Source organism: Haliotis asinina, chromosome 1, assembly GCF_037392515.1.
Source record: "Haliotis asinina isolate JCU_RB_2024 chromosome 1, JCU_Hal_asi_v2, whole genome shotgun sequence".
NCBI lineage: Eukaryota > Metazoa > Mollusca > Gastropoda > Lepetellida > Haliotidae > Haliotis > Haliotis asinina.
Window position 1 is genome coordinate 35,960,565 of NC_090280.1, and position 17,031 is coordinate 35,977,595.

Sequence of the window (17,031 nt, forward strand, 5' to 3'; positions counted from 1 at the left end):
TCATTCACTGGTTATTACCCACTGTACTTCATCAAGGAGTTATATGACATTTGCACTGTTTGTCACCTGTGCAGAATTTTAGGATAGAGTTGGCATTGACTTACACCTGTGGTAAGATTTGGTGCAAAGTTTTCAATGTTTCACACCTGCGTAATGATTCAACATAAAGTTTGCAATGTTTCACAACTGTGAAATGATTTAGACTAATGTTTGTAATGTTTCCTTATAAATTAACCAGTGTAATGATTCTGTATAAAGTTTGCATTGTTTCAAACCTGTGTAATGATTCAATACAGAGTTTGTAACGTTTCATACTTGTGAAATGATTCAGTATAAGCTTGGCAAAGTTTAAGACCGATGTAACCATTCAAAGTAAAGTTGGTATTATTTAACATCTATATAATGATTCAGTATAAAGTTTGCAATGTTTAACATGTGTGTAATAATTCAGTATAGGGTCTGCATTGTTTTACCCCTGTGTGGAGAGGTATAAAGTTTGCACTGTTTTCACCTGTGTGGAGAGCCAGAATATTTTTGCATTGTTTGTAGAGATTCAGTAAAAAGTTTGCATTGTTTTACACGTTTAGAGGTTCAGTATAAAATTTACACTGTATTATATTTCGTGTATGGATTCGGTAAAAGGTTTTGCGTTGTGTTCACCTGATCAGAGGTTCAGGATAAAGTTTTCATTGTTTTCATCTGTCTGGGGATTCAATATAAATCTTTTTCAAGTAAAATCAGTGCTTTGTTTTACACCCGTGGAGGGATTTGGTATTAAGTTTGAATTGCTTGTTATCTGGGTATAGGTTCAGTAGAATGTTTGTCATCCAGTTTCCAAGATGCTTGATTGGCATTTAGAAGTTGGTAGGTACTATGACAACGAATATGACAACGAACAGAATGGATTTGCAACTAATTTATTATTTACAACATGATATTCAATATTCATCTGAGGGAGGGGCAAGAAGTAGCCCAGAGACGTCGTGTTGTCAATATTCAAGAAGTTTGTAAATCCATAAAATCATGAAGTTTTCCCTTTTCACATGAACATGTACATTACCCGTTGCCATTGGATGATTTTCCACATAAAGCTGACGGTGTCTTGTTCATTTGGTAAGAAGGTGCTGGAGTAGATTAGTGGTTAAAGCGTTCGCTCGTCATACTGACGTCCCTGGGACAGTCCCCTACATGGATACAATCTGTGAAGCAAATTGCCCCGCCGTGATATTGCATGAATATCGATAAAGCGGCGTGGAACCAAACTCACTCACTCTTGCAAAACACATCAATGAAAAGGTCACATTGTATGTTACCAATGTTCGTAATGTCACAGATTTTGTCACTTTTTCGGTGATTTAGTTTAAAATTAACATTTTAAAGTTAACACGGTGTTTGTCACCTGTGTACAGATTGATTGTGATCTTGATAGAGAATCAACATGTTTTGTAGTGTTTGTTACCTGTGTCGAGAATCAACAATCAGGTTGCATCTATAAAACGTTCAGTTCTGAAAGATCTGAAAACAGGAACCTTGTTCATCATATGGCAGTGTTTGTGAGTACTTTGGGTTTTACACCAATTTCTGATAATAATGCAGATGGGTAACACACTGTGCTCATGTGATTGAATAAGCGATCAGGGACCACCTTAAGACTGGTTTCTCATGGAGACTGACTGAATTCCGTCATGGGACTCGACGAAGTGTTTCATTGCCTTATCGTATTGAAAGGCATTTGACGCTCACCACAATTCCATTTTGGGTCAAAAGGCTGATGGTTTACAGATTGCCATGATATTAACCATTGGGAGAAACATAAATGTACCCCCCCCCACCCACCACACACACACACACACACACACACACACTGGTAGTAGCACACCATTTTCCAATTCTGAATGCTGAGCTTTGTTGTTGAGAATTTTTGGACAGTGATAGACAAATCATTGAGGACATGTTGTGTGTCCTATTTCATTACGCCCATGTGGGACTTGCATCATATTAAGTAGCCTTAATTTACTAATCAAGGGGGAGAACACATCTGCTCGATCCCTTCTGAAATAGTCCAACTGGCATATTACTGGTGGATCCCGTCAAGGGTATTCTTGCTGGGACTAGAACGTTCACGTTTGGTCAGTTGAGAGACGGTTCGTGTTCAGGTGCAAGCTGATTCTTCACGTGCGGTTTCTCTTGGACTACTGTGATATAAGTCCACTAGAAAGTTGGTGCTTGGACAGATGTGAGCCGATTTCTTCTGGAACGTTCATGCTTGCACACTTTCGAGATAATTCCTTCAATGACGTTCTTTCTTGGATAGTTGCGAGATATTCCCTGCTTAAATATTCTTTCCTGATTCCTCCTAGACTGGTCGTGCTCAGCCAATTGTGAGATACCTCCGCAAAAACAGTTGTGAGTAGATTCTGCAAGAGCATTCTCTTGGAGCGTTGTGAGATTATCCTTCTAGAATGTTCATGTTCAACCAGTTGCATGGTGATGTCACTAGAACATTCTTTCTTGTAAGATGATTACCTCTTGAACGTTTGTCCTTGAACAGTTGCGAGATAATTTCTGCCTTGAACGCAAAAACAGTTGTGAGTAGATTCTGCAAGAGCATTCTCTTGGAGCGTTGTGAGATTATCCTTCTAGAATGTTCATGTTCAACCAGTTGCATGGTGATGTCACTAGAACATTCTTTCTTGTGAGATGATTACCTCTTGAACGTTTGTGCTTGAACAGTTGCGAGATAATTTCTGCCTTGAACGCAAAAACAGTTGTGAGTAGATTCTGCAAGAGCATTCTCTTGGAGCGTTGTGAGATTATCCTTCTAGAATGTTCATGTTCAACCAGTTGCATGGTGATGTCACTAGAACATTCTTTCTTGTGAGATGATTACCTCTTGAACGTTTGTGCTTGAACAGTTGCGAGATAATTTCTGCCTTGAACGCAAAAACAGTTGTGAGTAGATTCTGCAAGAGCATTCTCTTGGAGCGTTGTGAGATTATCCTTCTAGAATGTTCATGTTCAACCAGTTGCATGGTGATGTCACTAGAACATTCTTTCTTGTGAGATGATTACCTCTTGAACGTTTGTGCTTGAACAGTTGCGAGATAATTTCTGCCTTGAACGCAAAAACAGTTGTGAGTAGATTCTGCAAGAGCATTCTCTTGGAGCGTTGTGAGATTATCCTTCTAGAATGTTCATGTTCAACCAGTTGCATGGTGATGTCACTAGAACATTCTTTCTTGTGAGATGATTACCTCTTAAACGTTTGTGCTTGAACAGTTGCGAGATAATTTCTGCCTTGAACGCTCATGATTTGTGTGCTGTTAGATTGGCCTCTTCTTTGTGTGCGCGTGCCGGTACATTCCTGTGGGGTCTCAATGCAGAACACGAAGATTCCCTTTCTTGATTCACACAGCGCATCCTAAAATGATGACGTTTGTCTACGAGATCTGAGTTGTCTGCCTTTGTTGGTCATCGAGATTTGGTTCCTGTGCTGATGCTTTCGATAGAAAGAAATGTTGATTCCCGGTTTTGCTATGGACGACTCTTCTATCACAGAGGTGAAGATATTGCAGAACATTAGGTATATGCTCTCCGTTGACGGGGTTCTGTGAAAATTTATGGATCGTTACAAACGGGTTCGGGACGTTGTATCGACATCCGTTAAGGAAAAAAAAACACAGTTATGATGAGTCCACTGTATACGTCCACTTAATCTTCATCCGTGACGTCTCAGTCAGGTAAGGACGAACAAGATGAAGACGTAAACCTCCATATTGCTACACTAAGCTTCTCTACATGACGGTGTAACATTTTTCAAATGACGTAGGGGTGACATTAATTCCTAACCACGTTGGCCGGAAGTGACGACATGCATTTGTTGTGACGTCAAAGACAAATGAGCAGCAGTGGGGTATGGCGACACATGTTCGGGCACAACGTGTGACTGAGGTCAAGGTGATGATGGATGTTTCCTCAACTCCCGCTAAGGTGAAGCACTCACTGAACGTCTCTGTTACCACGCCTCCATCTAAAACAAAGGACGTCGGAGATAAAAAGAAAATCGTAGATCAAATGTCAAAGATTAGAAGAGTTAATAGTATAGGACGTGGGCGAATATGCTTGGGTGAGTTATACTCAAAAGTGGAATCATAAATACTACACATACGGATATTCATGTTATTCAGTTAGTTCGTTGCTTCATGCATGTTTAACGATCAGCAACAGATGCAGCAAAATATTTGATAAAAATCATTCTGTTCTTGAATTTATATTTGTCTCTGTACTATATACTCGACAATTCCATCATGCAGCTTGCACTATGTATAATTCGAAAAGGGCCCGACTCGATTATTTACGGACCACCGCCATGTGTGTGAACATTAGTAACTGCGACAATAAACAACAACCACGTATCACACCAGCATTGTTGAGTCTTTGAGACGATGCAATGGGTAAAGGGAGGTAACTCGTTTGCGTCGTCTACCCTAAGTTTGTCTTCGCTAAGTGGATTGTTTTTTCCTGAGTGCGATACTCGGAGATAGTACACCTATGTAGCGGCGGGCTGTAAATATTTAAGTCTGGATCAGGACTATACAGTGATCAACAGTACGAACATCGATATATGCAACTGGGATAAGAGCCTGACCACCCGATCCCTTTAGGCGCCTGATTGAAGGTTAACTGGCGTGTTTAAGGAATGACGTATTGGTGCAATGGTGTTTTGACAGAATGACTTGCTGATGGAATGACGTATTGACAGTATGATTTGTTGATGGAATGACGTATTGACAGCTTGATTTGTTGACGGAATGACGTATTGACAGTGTGACGTATTGACGGAATGACGTATTGACAGTGTGACGTATTGACGGAATGACGCGTTGAAAATATGACTTGTTGATGGAATGACGTATTGATAGTATGACTTGTTGGTGGAGTGAAGCGTTGAAAATATGACTTGTTGATGGAATGACGTATTGATAGTATGACTTGTTGGTGGAGTGACGTGTTGAAAATATGACTTGTTGATGGAATGTCGTATTGACAGTATGATTTGTTGATGGAATGACGTATTGACAGCTTGATTTGTTGACGGAATGACGTATTGACAGTGTGACGTATTGACGGAATGACGTATTGATAGTATGACTTGTTGGTGGAGTGACGCGTTGAAAATATGACTTGTTGATGGAATGACGTATTGATAGTATGACTTGTTGGTGGAGTGACGTGTTGAAAATATGACTTGTTGATGGAATGTCGTATTGATAGTATGACTTGTTGATGGAACGACATATTGACAGAATGACCTTTTGACGGAATGACATATTGACATCACGTCTTGTAGAAGGAATGACGTACTGATGTGCGTAAGATTTGTTTACGGAAGGATGTATGGGCAGTAAAACGCGTTGACAGTATGACGTATCAACTTATGGCGTGTTGGCGGAATGACGTATTGTTAGATTTTTCTTTGGCATACTCATCGCAATGACGAATGAGGAATTAGGGTACTGATGGGACGACTAACTGATGAATTGATTGATTGACGTAATGAGACCAATGACGTCTCGACGGAATGACGTATGAACGGACGATCAGTTTTTTTATTCGTACGCACAGCTGTGTCAGTGTATGTGGTATATGTAATAAGTAATAAGTAATGTACAATTAATAATATATCATCCTTGGCTATTACCGTAGGAGCGAGAACAGGATGCTGGAACGTCAGATGTTGTTGTTGGTGGGTCTGACGTTAAAATGATGGGTTCTGTCGTTGTTGCTGTTGTTGCTGCTGTTGCTGCTTGTGCCGCTGTTGCTGCTGTTGCTGCTGGTGCCGCTGTTGCTGCTGGTGCCGGGACTGAAATACAAAGATATCACTGAAGGTCAAATATGTACTGAAATTTCTTGTTCGGTTTTGTTCAAACGCTTGGTTTAAACATATTTATCTTCACGATCGCCTAGTGTTTTTTTGAAGAGCTTAATAAGATGCGGTCAATCGACTTTGGATTCATCAATCCACCTGTCGATCCACACATGCATCTGCCCAGCCAGCCAATCATCCATCCATGCATCCATGTTCCGTTCTTCCATCTTTCCGTCAGTCCGTCAGCCCGACCATCGATCTGTGTATCTATCAACCCATCCGTCCACCCACTCAATCATGCATCTGCCTACCCATCCATTTCAACATCCACCCAAAACCATCCATCCATCCACCTGTTTCTAGATTGCTACACACCTCCAGTCTCCTGACATACGACTCTGTACCAGGCTGTGAGGAGTACTGCCTTCCACTTGCCGCCCATATTACTGGTTTGGCTGTAAGCGCATTCACCGGAAGAGCCTCCTTCCCATCTCGGTGACGTCATATCAGTTCCGGTTCCGGTTACAACGTCCCACCACTTCCATACTCCGCTGACCTTCTTCAGTCCCAACCAGTGCTGTCCGTATTGGCTTCCTGTGTCAAAGGAGATAATCTATACTAGTTGCCATTAATAAAGGGTCAAATTATTTTCAGTAGATGTGAAAAAGGTTTCTCAGAAAAACTAGAACTATAAGTGTCATCATAATGATTAATGTGTGGAGACCAACCCCCAAACTAAAAATGACAAACATGAAGCACCCGGTCTTTCACTATCGTGAGTACCCTCCTAGCGAGTCCACGAGATAGAAGTACCTTGTTCTCATGGACCTTTGTATCAAGTTCATAAAGAAAGCTTGAGGAATAGCGTTCTATTCCTCTACTAGAGCTGTGCGAAGTACTGGGAAATCCACTTGTGCTGAGTGACGTATACAGGCAATGTGTGCAATGCTCAAATAACCAGTCGATGTGTACATTGCCTGATTCACTCATGTAACATATGTTATATTTGGAATTACACTTTCAAATTCTAGTACGTGTTTTGAGTTCGGTCCCATCCGGGTTCGATCCTACAACCTCAGAGTCCTACTCGCCTACTCGCCAGCACACAAAAGTACTAGAATTTGCACTTTACGAAGACAGTGTAATCCCAAATAGAACATATGTTACATTTTCTAAATGGCATTGTGTAATCACTGATTTGCTCAGTCAATGTGTACACTGTCTAAGATTTCCAGGCATTGTGCACATTGCCTGATTATTTGCCCAATTATAGTACACATTGACGGATTGTTGAATAGTGATTATTGAGAAGACAACATTGGCACTGGTTTCGTTCTGTGATCTCTGAGGCTTCTTTTTATCAAGTAACGTTTATAGTTTAGATTAATCCAGTCTTCCTTAAAACAAAGGCTTCCCTAGAAATGATCCTTCATTACAGCACAGGCTTCTTTAGAAATGCAAGCATTTTCTTACTAGACTTGACATTCATTATTGTTATCATCATGGAGTCTGCATTTCGTGAAGATCTCCTGTGTAGACGACAGTCCGATTCAAAGTCAATCTTGTCGACTGAACAGGAGTACTATGATTTGATTGAAGAAGTCAAGGTTTCTCTGGGAGCTGAGAAGACATTCCGGTGGTGTTACGTCCTTGGCAGGTTTGAGATCGTGCGGTGAGAAGTTAATCAGAATAATGTGTTTGCCAGTAACATGGCCATGTCCCCCGCCGCTAAAGATGAATGAAAAATGTATAACATATTCATTACTCTTTACTTTTTGCTCACACACAAGATGCGTCAAATGACTGGTGTCTGGATAATCACCCAATGTTGGCTGTTGACAAACCTGAAGACACTGGTTGCAATGTTTTATGAAATACTGCGTTAGCATAACCTTGAAAGAGTGGATAAAGTGTTGTGGACATATTGAAAATAAGATCAAGGTCACCCAAATCGGTTGATATTCAATCCCTTAGCGTAGACTCATCAAATGTAGGCTGTAACCAAATTTGAAGACATCAAATAAAATAGTTCTTACGACATGTTAAAGAGTGTGAAAAGTGTTTTCAGTGTCATAGTGACCTTGAACATAAGCTCAAGGTCACCCAGACTAATTGGTGTCTGCGTAATCCGCCAATGTAGACTGTCACCAACTTTGAAGATGTTGGGTACAATAATTCATGAGATATTGCGTTAACAAGAATCTGAAAAGTGGGCAAAGTGTCGTGGTGACCTTGAAAATAAACTCAAGGTCACCAAAACTGACTGGTGTCTACGTAATCCCCCAGTGTAGGCTGTCACTAAATTTGATATTGTACACTATTGGTTACAATAGTTCATGGGATATCGCGTTAACAAGAATCCGGACTTACAATCCGTATACAGACGCCGCTGAATACATACTCCCCCGCTCCGTGTTACGACGGGGAACAAAGAGAAAGCCAGAATCAGAATCTGCAGTTAGCTATTTCACTCATATTGATGAGCTGTTTGATATCATAAAACGTGCCCACATTTCTACTGGTCATGATATGGTAAAAGCAAAAGAAGAGGGAACGTGTTGCAACAAAAGGTATTGTTAAACCCACCGTCTCCCGTGGACTGGTAAATCTTGTCTTGTGGACATAAAATCAATGACCAGTGGAAAACATAAGTGGATCATGGCTAACCAAGATTACTGCATTGAATTCTGTGTCCTTCGTCCACTCACCTCCAAACGTGTTCAACAGTCAGAGACAAACAAATCAGTCTTATGGAAGCCTTTGCTTTAAGGAAAACTGGATTAATCTAAACTATAACATTCCTTGATAAACAGTGATCGCAGAACGAAGCCATTGCTAATCTTGTCTTCTCAATAATTCCTGTTCAACGATCAGTCAATCTGTAATTAATCAGGCAAACGTTCACGATGCCTGGAAATTTTAGCCAATGTACACAATGACTGAGTGAATCAGACAATGTATACTTAGCTTCTTTAAGTGGCATTTTAGAAGTTGGTATGATGAGGATGAAGACTATTATAGATTGTGAACTTCTTTCTTGCAATGGATGCGACGTGTCGGTGTAGATTCTAACACCGTTATCAAGCATAAAAGTCATTGAAATTTATTTGAGTCATTGTAGACATTGCCTGATTGTAGACATTGCCTGAATGTGGACATTGCCTGAATATAGACATTGCCTGGTTGTAAACATTGTCTCAATGTAGACCTTTCCTGACCGTAGAAATTGCCTGATCGTACACATAGCCTAACTGTACACAATACCTGATTGTAGACATTGCCTGACTGTCTGATTGTAGACATTGCCTGTAACATACACAGGTACACGTCGAGTTCATCCCAGGCATGGTCAATAAAGGTAAGGTCTGGCGAGCCTGCTGGTCACTCCATCCCCTCCAAACCCTGCTGCCTAAGGAATTCCGGGACAGTCCTGACCCTATCAAGCCTAGCGCTGTGATCTTGCAAGTTTGGGCGGCAAACGTCTGGTATAGCTCGCAGGAATAGTACTACTATTGGAGCTGAGATCGTCCCGATAATAACGCTGTCTGATAAGACTACCGTCGACCACGTCCACGTCCAGTAGGTGTTATTCCTGCCCAAACCATGACCGACCTACGCCAAATCGATTATGAGTGGCCACATTTGCATCCGTGCATCAGATAAATCCATCATAGAAGGATAAATTGGCTCTACTTTCATCTGTGAAGAATACACGAAGCCACTGTCGTTGGGTTCATGATGAATGCTCCATGTAAAACTGCAGGTCACCTGCTTCTAAACGTCGACGAACGGTGCTTTTGGATATCCTTACATTGTTAACATTGGTTATTCTCTCTGAAGATCTGCTGCGTTAAGGAATCTGACTAGTTATTCTCGAAACGTTCGTAGCCCTACGAACTTCTTAAACCCATGCTTAACACACTGGTTACGATCAAAGTTAAGAATTCTTAGGGCTACGAAGGTTTCGCGAATGGGGACCCAGGTACGTAAGGCAGTGATAATCATGTGGCTATCATCTCGGACTGTTGGGACTCTGGGACGACCTGGTCGTCGTGCATATTCCACGGACCCACTGGCTTGAAATCTCTGCCACAGTCTACGAATAGCACCCACATTAAAGCGAACAGAAACCTATTGCTGGTTTTGACCAGATTCCAAAAGCACTATCGCCTGACCCCTTTCAGCCTGTCCCATTTTAACGATTTCAAAGCGGTACCTGAATGGTAAAGGACAGCTTAAACGCATCAAATGTAGAGCATCCTTCCCTGTCAAAATATAGAGCTATTGCACGTGCAAATCATTGACATTTGTGGCGGGTGGATTTCTCTACTGACACTCTGAATTTGAACAGAATGTACAGAATGTATCGGATGTTAACGAACCTAATAATGACATTTCAACGGCCTGATGTGTTTTACCACACTGTCAAGAACGTTTGTATTTTTACAACTTTAAAGCATTAGTGTGACCAATAGCTTGACCCTTGACCCTTAATAACGCAGAGTATTATTTGCCGCCTTGAACACTTTTTTCAATACGTATGGCAGAGGCCCTTTCAATCAGGCTGGTTCAGATAACCCAGTGATTGAAGTTATGAGCATTTAGCACAATGGTCATTCACAACGTCTGGGTACCTTGACCACCTTCTAACCAGCTGGTAAACGGGAATTGGTTTTCAGCAACGTATACTTGCCGTGGAGGCGACTAATAGGATCGGTTGGTCACTTTGACTATGTTGATACATGTCTTAGTTGCGTAGATCTATGCTCGTACCGTGGGTTTCAAACACTGGATTGTCTGGTCCAGACTTGTTTTGTATTCACAGCCATATGGCTGGAATATTCACGAGTGTGGTGTTAAACAACAAACCAACCAATCAACTTCTGTAATGGTCAGCAATGCGTCCAGACATTTCTTCCAGTGAACACGCCTGGGGCGCAATAGCCAGATGACAAGAAAACCAGTCATTCTCAAACAAACTTTGTTCTGTTCTCACTGATAACGGTCACTATATGTGATGACAAGGAAAAGCATGCGTGAGATCTATTCGAGGATACCTATCCAACAGATGTGGTTTAACCCGTTTGGGGACGGTTGTAACAGTCTCTCTTTAACGGAAGCAGTGAGGTGGCCTAGTTGTTAAGCGTGTGCTCGTCACGCCGAAGACCCAGGTTTGATTCCCCACATGAATACAATGTGTGAGGTCAGTTTCTGGTGTGCCCCGCCCTGATATTGCTCGCTAATTTATTGTGCTTCTTTTACGATCCTATCCTATATCCGATTGCCTACACCTTCTTGAGCAAGTATGACCAAATCATTTACACATGTCATGGTGATTACAAATTCCTGTGCTTTTTACAACGTATAAATGACACCATGAAATGGACAATATACAACTCAGTGCAACTTGGCTTGTCAGATAATGTTGTGAAAGGGCCTGACATTTATATGTTTAGACACACGGATTACACAAGGATGTTAAACCTTACCTAAAGCAGCATATACGCTCTCCTGGGTAGCCTCGACTTGGAAGTTCGGCAATTGTGTCGATTCACTCAAACACAGTGCTTCTGCAGCGGCGTATTGTACATTATTATTGAAACCGTAATAGCAAACCCCGTCCACTACGGCGGTTGCATGCAGAGCAGGATCAGATGAGAATTTCAGACAGTTGCCACCTGTTGAACACAATTAGATTGTCAGATAAGTTACGAATATAGCTATATGAATGTACTTATTGTATTGAGTTGAGAATGCCTGTGTTGAGACGTGATGGAAGGAGATGTGGTCTGGGGAAGATGTGGTCTAGAGGAGAGGTGAGAGAGGATAATGATGTTCCCGGGCCAGGGGGTGGTGGGTGGTGGTGGTGGATGGGGGCAGGTGAGAGAGAAGAAAGATATCTGTACGGGTGGTGGTGGATGGGGGCAGGTGAGAGAGCAGAAAGATATCTGTAGGAGAGGTGAGAAAGGAGAAAGATGTTGTCTGTACAGAGCGGAGAGAGGAAAAAGATGTTGTCTGTACAGAGGTGAGAGGGGCAAAAGATGTCCGTAGAGAGGTGAGAAAGATGTTGTCTGTAGAAGGGTGAGAAAGGAGAAAGATGTTATCTGTAGAGAGGTGAGAAATCATAATAAGGAGTTCTGGAGTTAAGCAACAGCCCAAACACTACTAACACCAAGTACCGAACGAATTCCCATAGTTCGGCATTTCCAGAGGGTAACACAAAAAAATTCATTTTGCATGGTAGGATCTTCCTACGATTAGGTTGAGAACGAATCTAACGTACCGACATTGATTCAGACTGGACCAGAATATATGTCTGCAGTTATACCGAGTTAGCAAGAATAAATACGCTCATAGTGATATTAGTGAAGAATCGGGTTAGAATTGTCTTCGGAAACGCATGCTTGTCAACGGCGACTAACGAGATCGGGTGGTCAGACTCGCTGACTTGGCTGACCCATGATATCGGTTCCTACTTGCGTAGGTTGATGGTCATGCTGTTGATCACTTTCGTGTTCCGTCCGGACTCAATTATTTACAGACCGCAGGTATATTCCTGAGTGCGGCATTCAAGAACAAACACTCATATTAGTGAAAGACAAACATAGGTGAGACGACGCAAACGTGCGACCCCCTTTACCCACTGCATCGTCTCAAAGACTCAATTCTGATATGTGATAAGCTTTGGCAACGTGTATCTTGCTATCTCGCTTAACGACGCATTCAGTAATTTTCAACTATGTTTTCGGCCTTTTTGACAATAAACTTCTTTATATCTTTGACCTGGTACTGTCGTTGTTGTTGCTGGTACTGTCGTCGCTGGTACTGTCGTCGCTGTTGATGTTGTGGCCGGCACTGAAAATATAAGGACATCACTAAAGGAAGATTTCAAGTTTCTCTTTCAGTTTGAAATAGCAGGTTTAACTGTCAAACGTGTCTCTTCACCCCGAACGTGGCTGCAATGGAGCCTTAGATTAATGGTATCCTTGAAATTACGATGTAACTGTTTATGCCTGGAGTGTTGAAAGTCAACACGTTATCTTTGCTCAAACACTTTTAACATCTACCTTCACGATACCCATTCTTTGTTGAAAAGCATATTAATAAAATATGGTCAATTAACTTCCCACCCATCAATCCATTACCCACCTATCAAACCATCCAGCCGTTCGTCCATCCATCCACACATACACCTGTCTACCCACCTCACCATTCATATGTCTACCCATCCATCCACCAACCCATCAATCCACCTATCGGTAGACCTCTACCCACCTCCAGCCTCCTGACATACGACTCTGTACCAGGCTGTGAGGGGTACTGCCTTCCACTTGCCCCCCATATTGCTGGTTTGGCTGTAAGCACATTCACCGGAAGAGCCTCCTTCCCATCTCGGTGACGTCATATCGGTTCCGGTTCCGGTTACAACGTCCCACCACTTCCATACTCCGCTGACCTTCTTGAGCCCCAGCCAATGCTGTCCGTATTGGCTTCCTGCGTCAAGGGAGATAATCTACTTTACGAACCACGAAAGATTCAAATTCCGTTTGTGCCTATGTTTTGCTGAAACACCCTTTGTCAACCGCATGACAGTGGACACTTCAATCAGACTGGTTCAGACAAACCAGAGACTGATGTGAGTTTGAAAGACGTCAGGGGACCTCGACACACTATCAACTTGACCACCTGACCACTCGAAAGGCCATGTTGACTTTACGCCAAGGCTAGCTAACTAAATTGTCCTTTAGCAACTAATACTTGTATGAGGCGACTAATGGGATCGGGTGGTCACGTTCACTGACTATGTTGACGTATCGAATCTTAGTTGCATAGATCGAGGTTCATGATATCAATTCCTGGATGGTCGGGTCCAGGGTCGTTTATTTACAGCCATATTCATCAGCGTGGTGTTAAACAACAAACAAACCTTCCCACTCCCGTAATGGTCAGCTAAAGGTCCAGACATTTCGCCCAATAAACACGCTTGGGACGTAATAGCCAGGCGACAAGAAAATTAGTCAGTCATTCTCAAACGAATTTGGTTCTGATCTCACTGATAACGGTCACAATATGTAATGAGAGACATGCGTAAAATAATTCGTGGATATCTATACACCAGATGTGGTTTTACACGATTGGGGACGGCTGTAACAGTCTCTCCTAAACGAAAGCAGTGGAGTAGCCTAGAGGGTAGAACGTTTGCTAATTTTACCGAAGACCCGGGTTCGATTGCTCACATGGGTATAATGTGTGAGGCCTACTTCTGGTGTTCCCTGCCGCGATATTGCTGGAATATTGCTTGCGAATATTGAGACTATAGTGGAACTAAACTCATTTTCTTTAAAGACCTCTACTGATCAAATCATTTGTCGTAAACATGAAGAAATGTCTTGATGATTCCAATGTCCTCTACTTTTGCACGAAATATATTAATTAATATACAACTCAGTAAACTTTGCTTGTCAGATAATATTGTGTGATGAAATCTGACATTGTGGATGATACAAGGATGTTAAACCTTACCTAAAGCAGCATATACGCTCTCCTGGATAGCCTCGACTTGGAAGTTTGGTAATTGTGTCGATTCACTCAAACACAGTGCCTCTGCAGCGGCGTATTGTACATTATTATTGAAACCGTAATAACAGACCCCGTCCACTACGGCGGTTGCATGCAGAGCAGGATCAGACGAGAACTTCAGACAGTTGGCCCCTGTTGAACACAATTAGATCGTCAGATGAGTGGCGAATATGACGACTTGACTATTATTCTGTATTGAGAATAATTGTGTTGTCTGCTAAGAGTGATGGAAGGAGGCGTGGTCTGGAGGAAAGATGAGAAAGATGTCGTCTGCATGAGAGGTGAGAGGAGAAGAGGATGTCGTCTGGGGGAAAGGTGAAAAGGTGAAAAACATGCCATCTATTTGAGGGGTGAGAGGAGAACATCTATGTCATATGTATGAGAGGTGAAAAGGGAGAGATGTGAGGTGAGAAAGATGTCCTCTATTTTAGATGTGAGAGGAGCACAGAAGCACAAGCTGTCGTCTTTCTTTTGGAGGAGAGGTTAGAGGTGAAAGGTGAGTTTGAGAGGTGATAGAACAAGATGTCTGTTGGGGGGAGTTTGGATTGGAAATCTGTAGTTCTGAGAGGGTGACAGGAGACTTACCAACGTGAGTCCACCTTGTAAACAAGAACACAAAATTTAACGTTGTGAGAACCGTCTGGAGAGTATCACCCATGGCTTGGTTGTTCCCTGATCTGTAACATACCGTTATTGCAAATAAAGTTCCCTCTCTTCCGATACATTTGGACTAACATAGGCCCCGAGGAAACGACTACATAAGAAAACAGATAAATGTATTTGTGCTCACATCACATGTTATCTGATCCTTATACAGTCCTGCTGGCAATCACCTTACAGTAACTGGAATAACATGTCTGAACTGCTTTTGCTTTCTTTTTGTTGAGACAACTTTACATGTGTAAGTCTGTTAAACTTACATTGTTGCTTTTGGCTCGATACTTTCGTGGCTGCACTTTCCAGGAAGTGGTTTCCAAGGTTACATGATGACGCACACATTTATGTGTTACACGAACATGCTTATGTCACGTGTTTCATGTAATTTGTTGACTTAAACCTCTTCGAACATCTCCGGTTGGCTGTCCGGTTAATGTTTTAGGGACAAGAACTTATTTTCACGCCGCTTTTAGCTATATTCCAACGAAATGGGCTCGACACTCATGTGGGGAATCGAACTCGGGTTAACGTTGAACAGATGGACAAATAATCCAACACAAATACCCAGGGATAACAGAATATATACATCGCATCCGGGTCTTCGGCGTGACGAGCGAACGCTTTATCCATTAGGCTATCCCATCGCCCTGTTGATAGACAGATGGGTGTTTCAGAAACATCAACGGTTGATGGGTATTTCAAGAACGTCTACGGTTGACTGTCGGATAGATAGGTATTGTAGGGTCATCTACAATTGACTATTGCACAGATGGCTGTTGTAGAGTCATCTCTGGTTGACTGTTAGACACATGGGTATTTCAAGGACATCTACTGTTGAGTGCTAGACAGATGGGTGTTTCAAGGACATCTACGGTTGACTGTTCGACAGATAGGTGTTTCAAGGATATCTACGATTGACTGTTGGACAGATGGGTGTTACAAGGACATCTACGGTTGAGTGCTAGACAGATGGGTGTTTCAAGGACATCTACGGTTGACTGTTAGACAGATGGGTGTCGTATGGACATCTCACTCACTTAAGCACTGACTAACTCTCCGGAATCCAGACAACATTCATCGATTGCCCTCTGTTAAGAAAGCCTTAGTTTGTTTGGAAATCATTTTTTATATTTGCCAAACTCATCAATAAACCAATTCACTACCTTTAGTGTTACTTTGTCGTCCAAATAACACATTCTGGAAAGATTTGATTCAAGGTCTACTAATCAATATCACCCCAATCTATAATGCAGCAGTAAAAGCTTCCGTTGTGAACGGTGATTGAAGATGTTTGTTGTGTAGTTTTCTCAACACTGGATCATTGTGTTTCTTACATGTCGTTCCTGCCGACTGCCACACTTGACAGACGTCATCGATGCAGGTGCTTACAACAAGAAATAATAATTGATCCCCACCGGATGTTGGCGGGTTCATGTTTACACAACTAACGGATACGGAGTGGAACACATTCGGAATTTATAACTGATATGCGTTTTACATCTGCAAACATCCTTTGAGTAGTTCAAGGTCAACGTTCGAGGGCGTCCATCCTGATTGAGCGTTAAATCCCATAGCGAGTGTTAAATACAAGCTATTGTTATGCGTCAGTGTTATACACCGTTAAAGAACGCCGTACTTCCTTTCCAGTATTTCTGTTGATTTTCAACGGTTAGAGAATGAATGAGATTTTATACCGCCTTTAGCAAAAGCCCAGCAATAGCACGGTGGACACCAGAAATGAGCTTCACACATTTACCCATATGGGATTCGAACTCGGGGTGTCTGTAAGGTTTAAGAGAAGTGTATGACGCTGTACTCAGCAACAGTTAGTCGCACGGTTGATATTACTATGTAGTGTAGGCAGTGGTGTGGAAGTGTCGATGCTTTTAGAGTCCAGTATAAACCGTAATCTCACAGAAGAGACT

At 42.1% G+C, this 17,031-nt stretch overlaps 1 protein-coding gene across 1 annotated transcript in view; it reads right to left on the bottom strand.

The window, feature by feature from the left end:
- Window positions 1-1,870: 1,870 nt before the first annotated feature.
- Window positions 1,871-17,031, bottom strand: part of LOC137278643 (uncharacterized) — a 29,277-nt gene continuing 14,116 nt past the window's right edge. Inside the window, exons 2-9 of the mRNA XM_067811144.1 lie at window positions 15,035-15,126; window positions 14,393-14,581; window positions 13,145-13,363; window positions 12,653-12,724; window positions 11,359-11,547; window positions 6,245-6,463; window positions 5,702-5,863; window positions 1,871-4,030 (exon numbers count right to left, since the gene is read on the bottom strand). Of these exons, the coding sequence (XP_067667245.1) occupies window positions 3,795-4,030; window positions 5,702-5,863; window positions 6,245-6,463; window positions 11,359-11,547; window positions 12,653-12,724; window positions 13,145-13,363; window positions 14,393-14,581; window positions 15,035-15,107 (1,359 nt within the window). The 5' untranslated portion in view covers window positions 15,108-15,126 and the 3' untranslated portion in view covers window positions 1,871-3,794. The remainder of the gene's footprint in view (window positions 4,031-5,701; window positions 5,864-6,244; window positions 6,464-11,358; window positions 11,548-12,652; window positions 12,725-13,144; window positions 13,364-14,392; window positions 14,582-15,034; window positions 15,127-17,031) is intronic.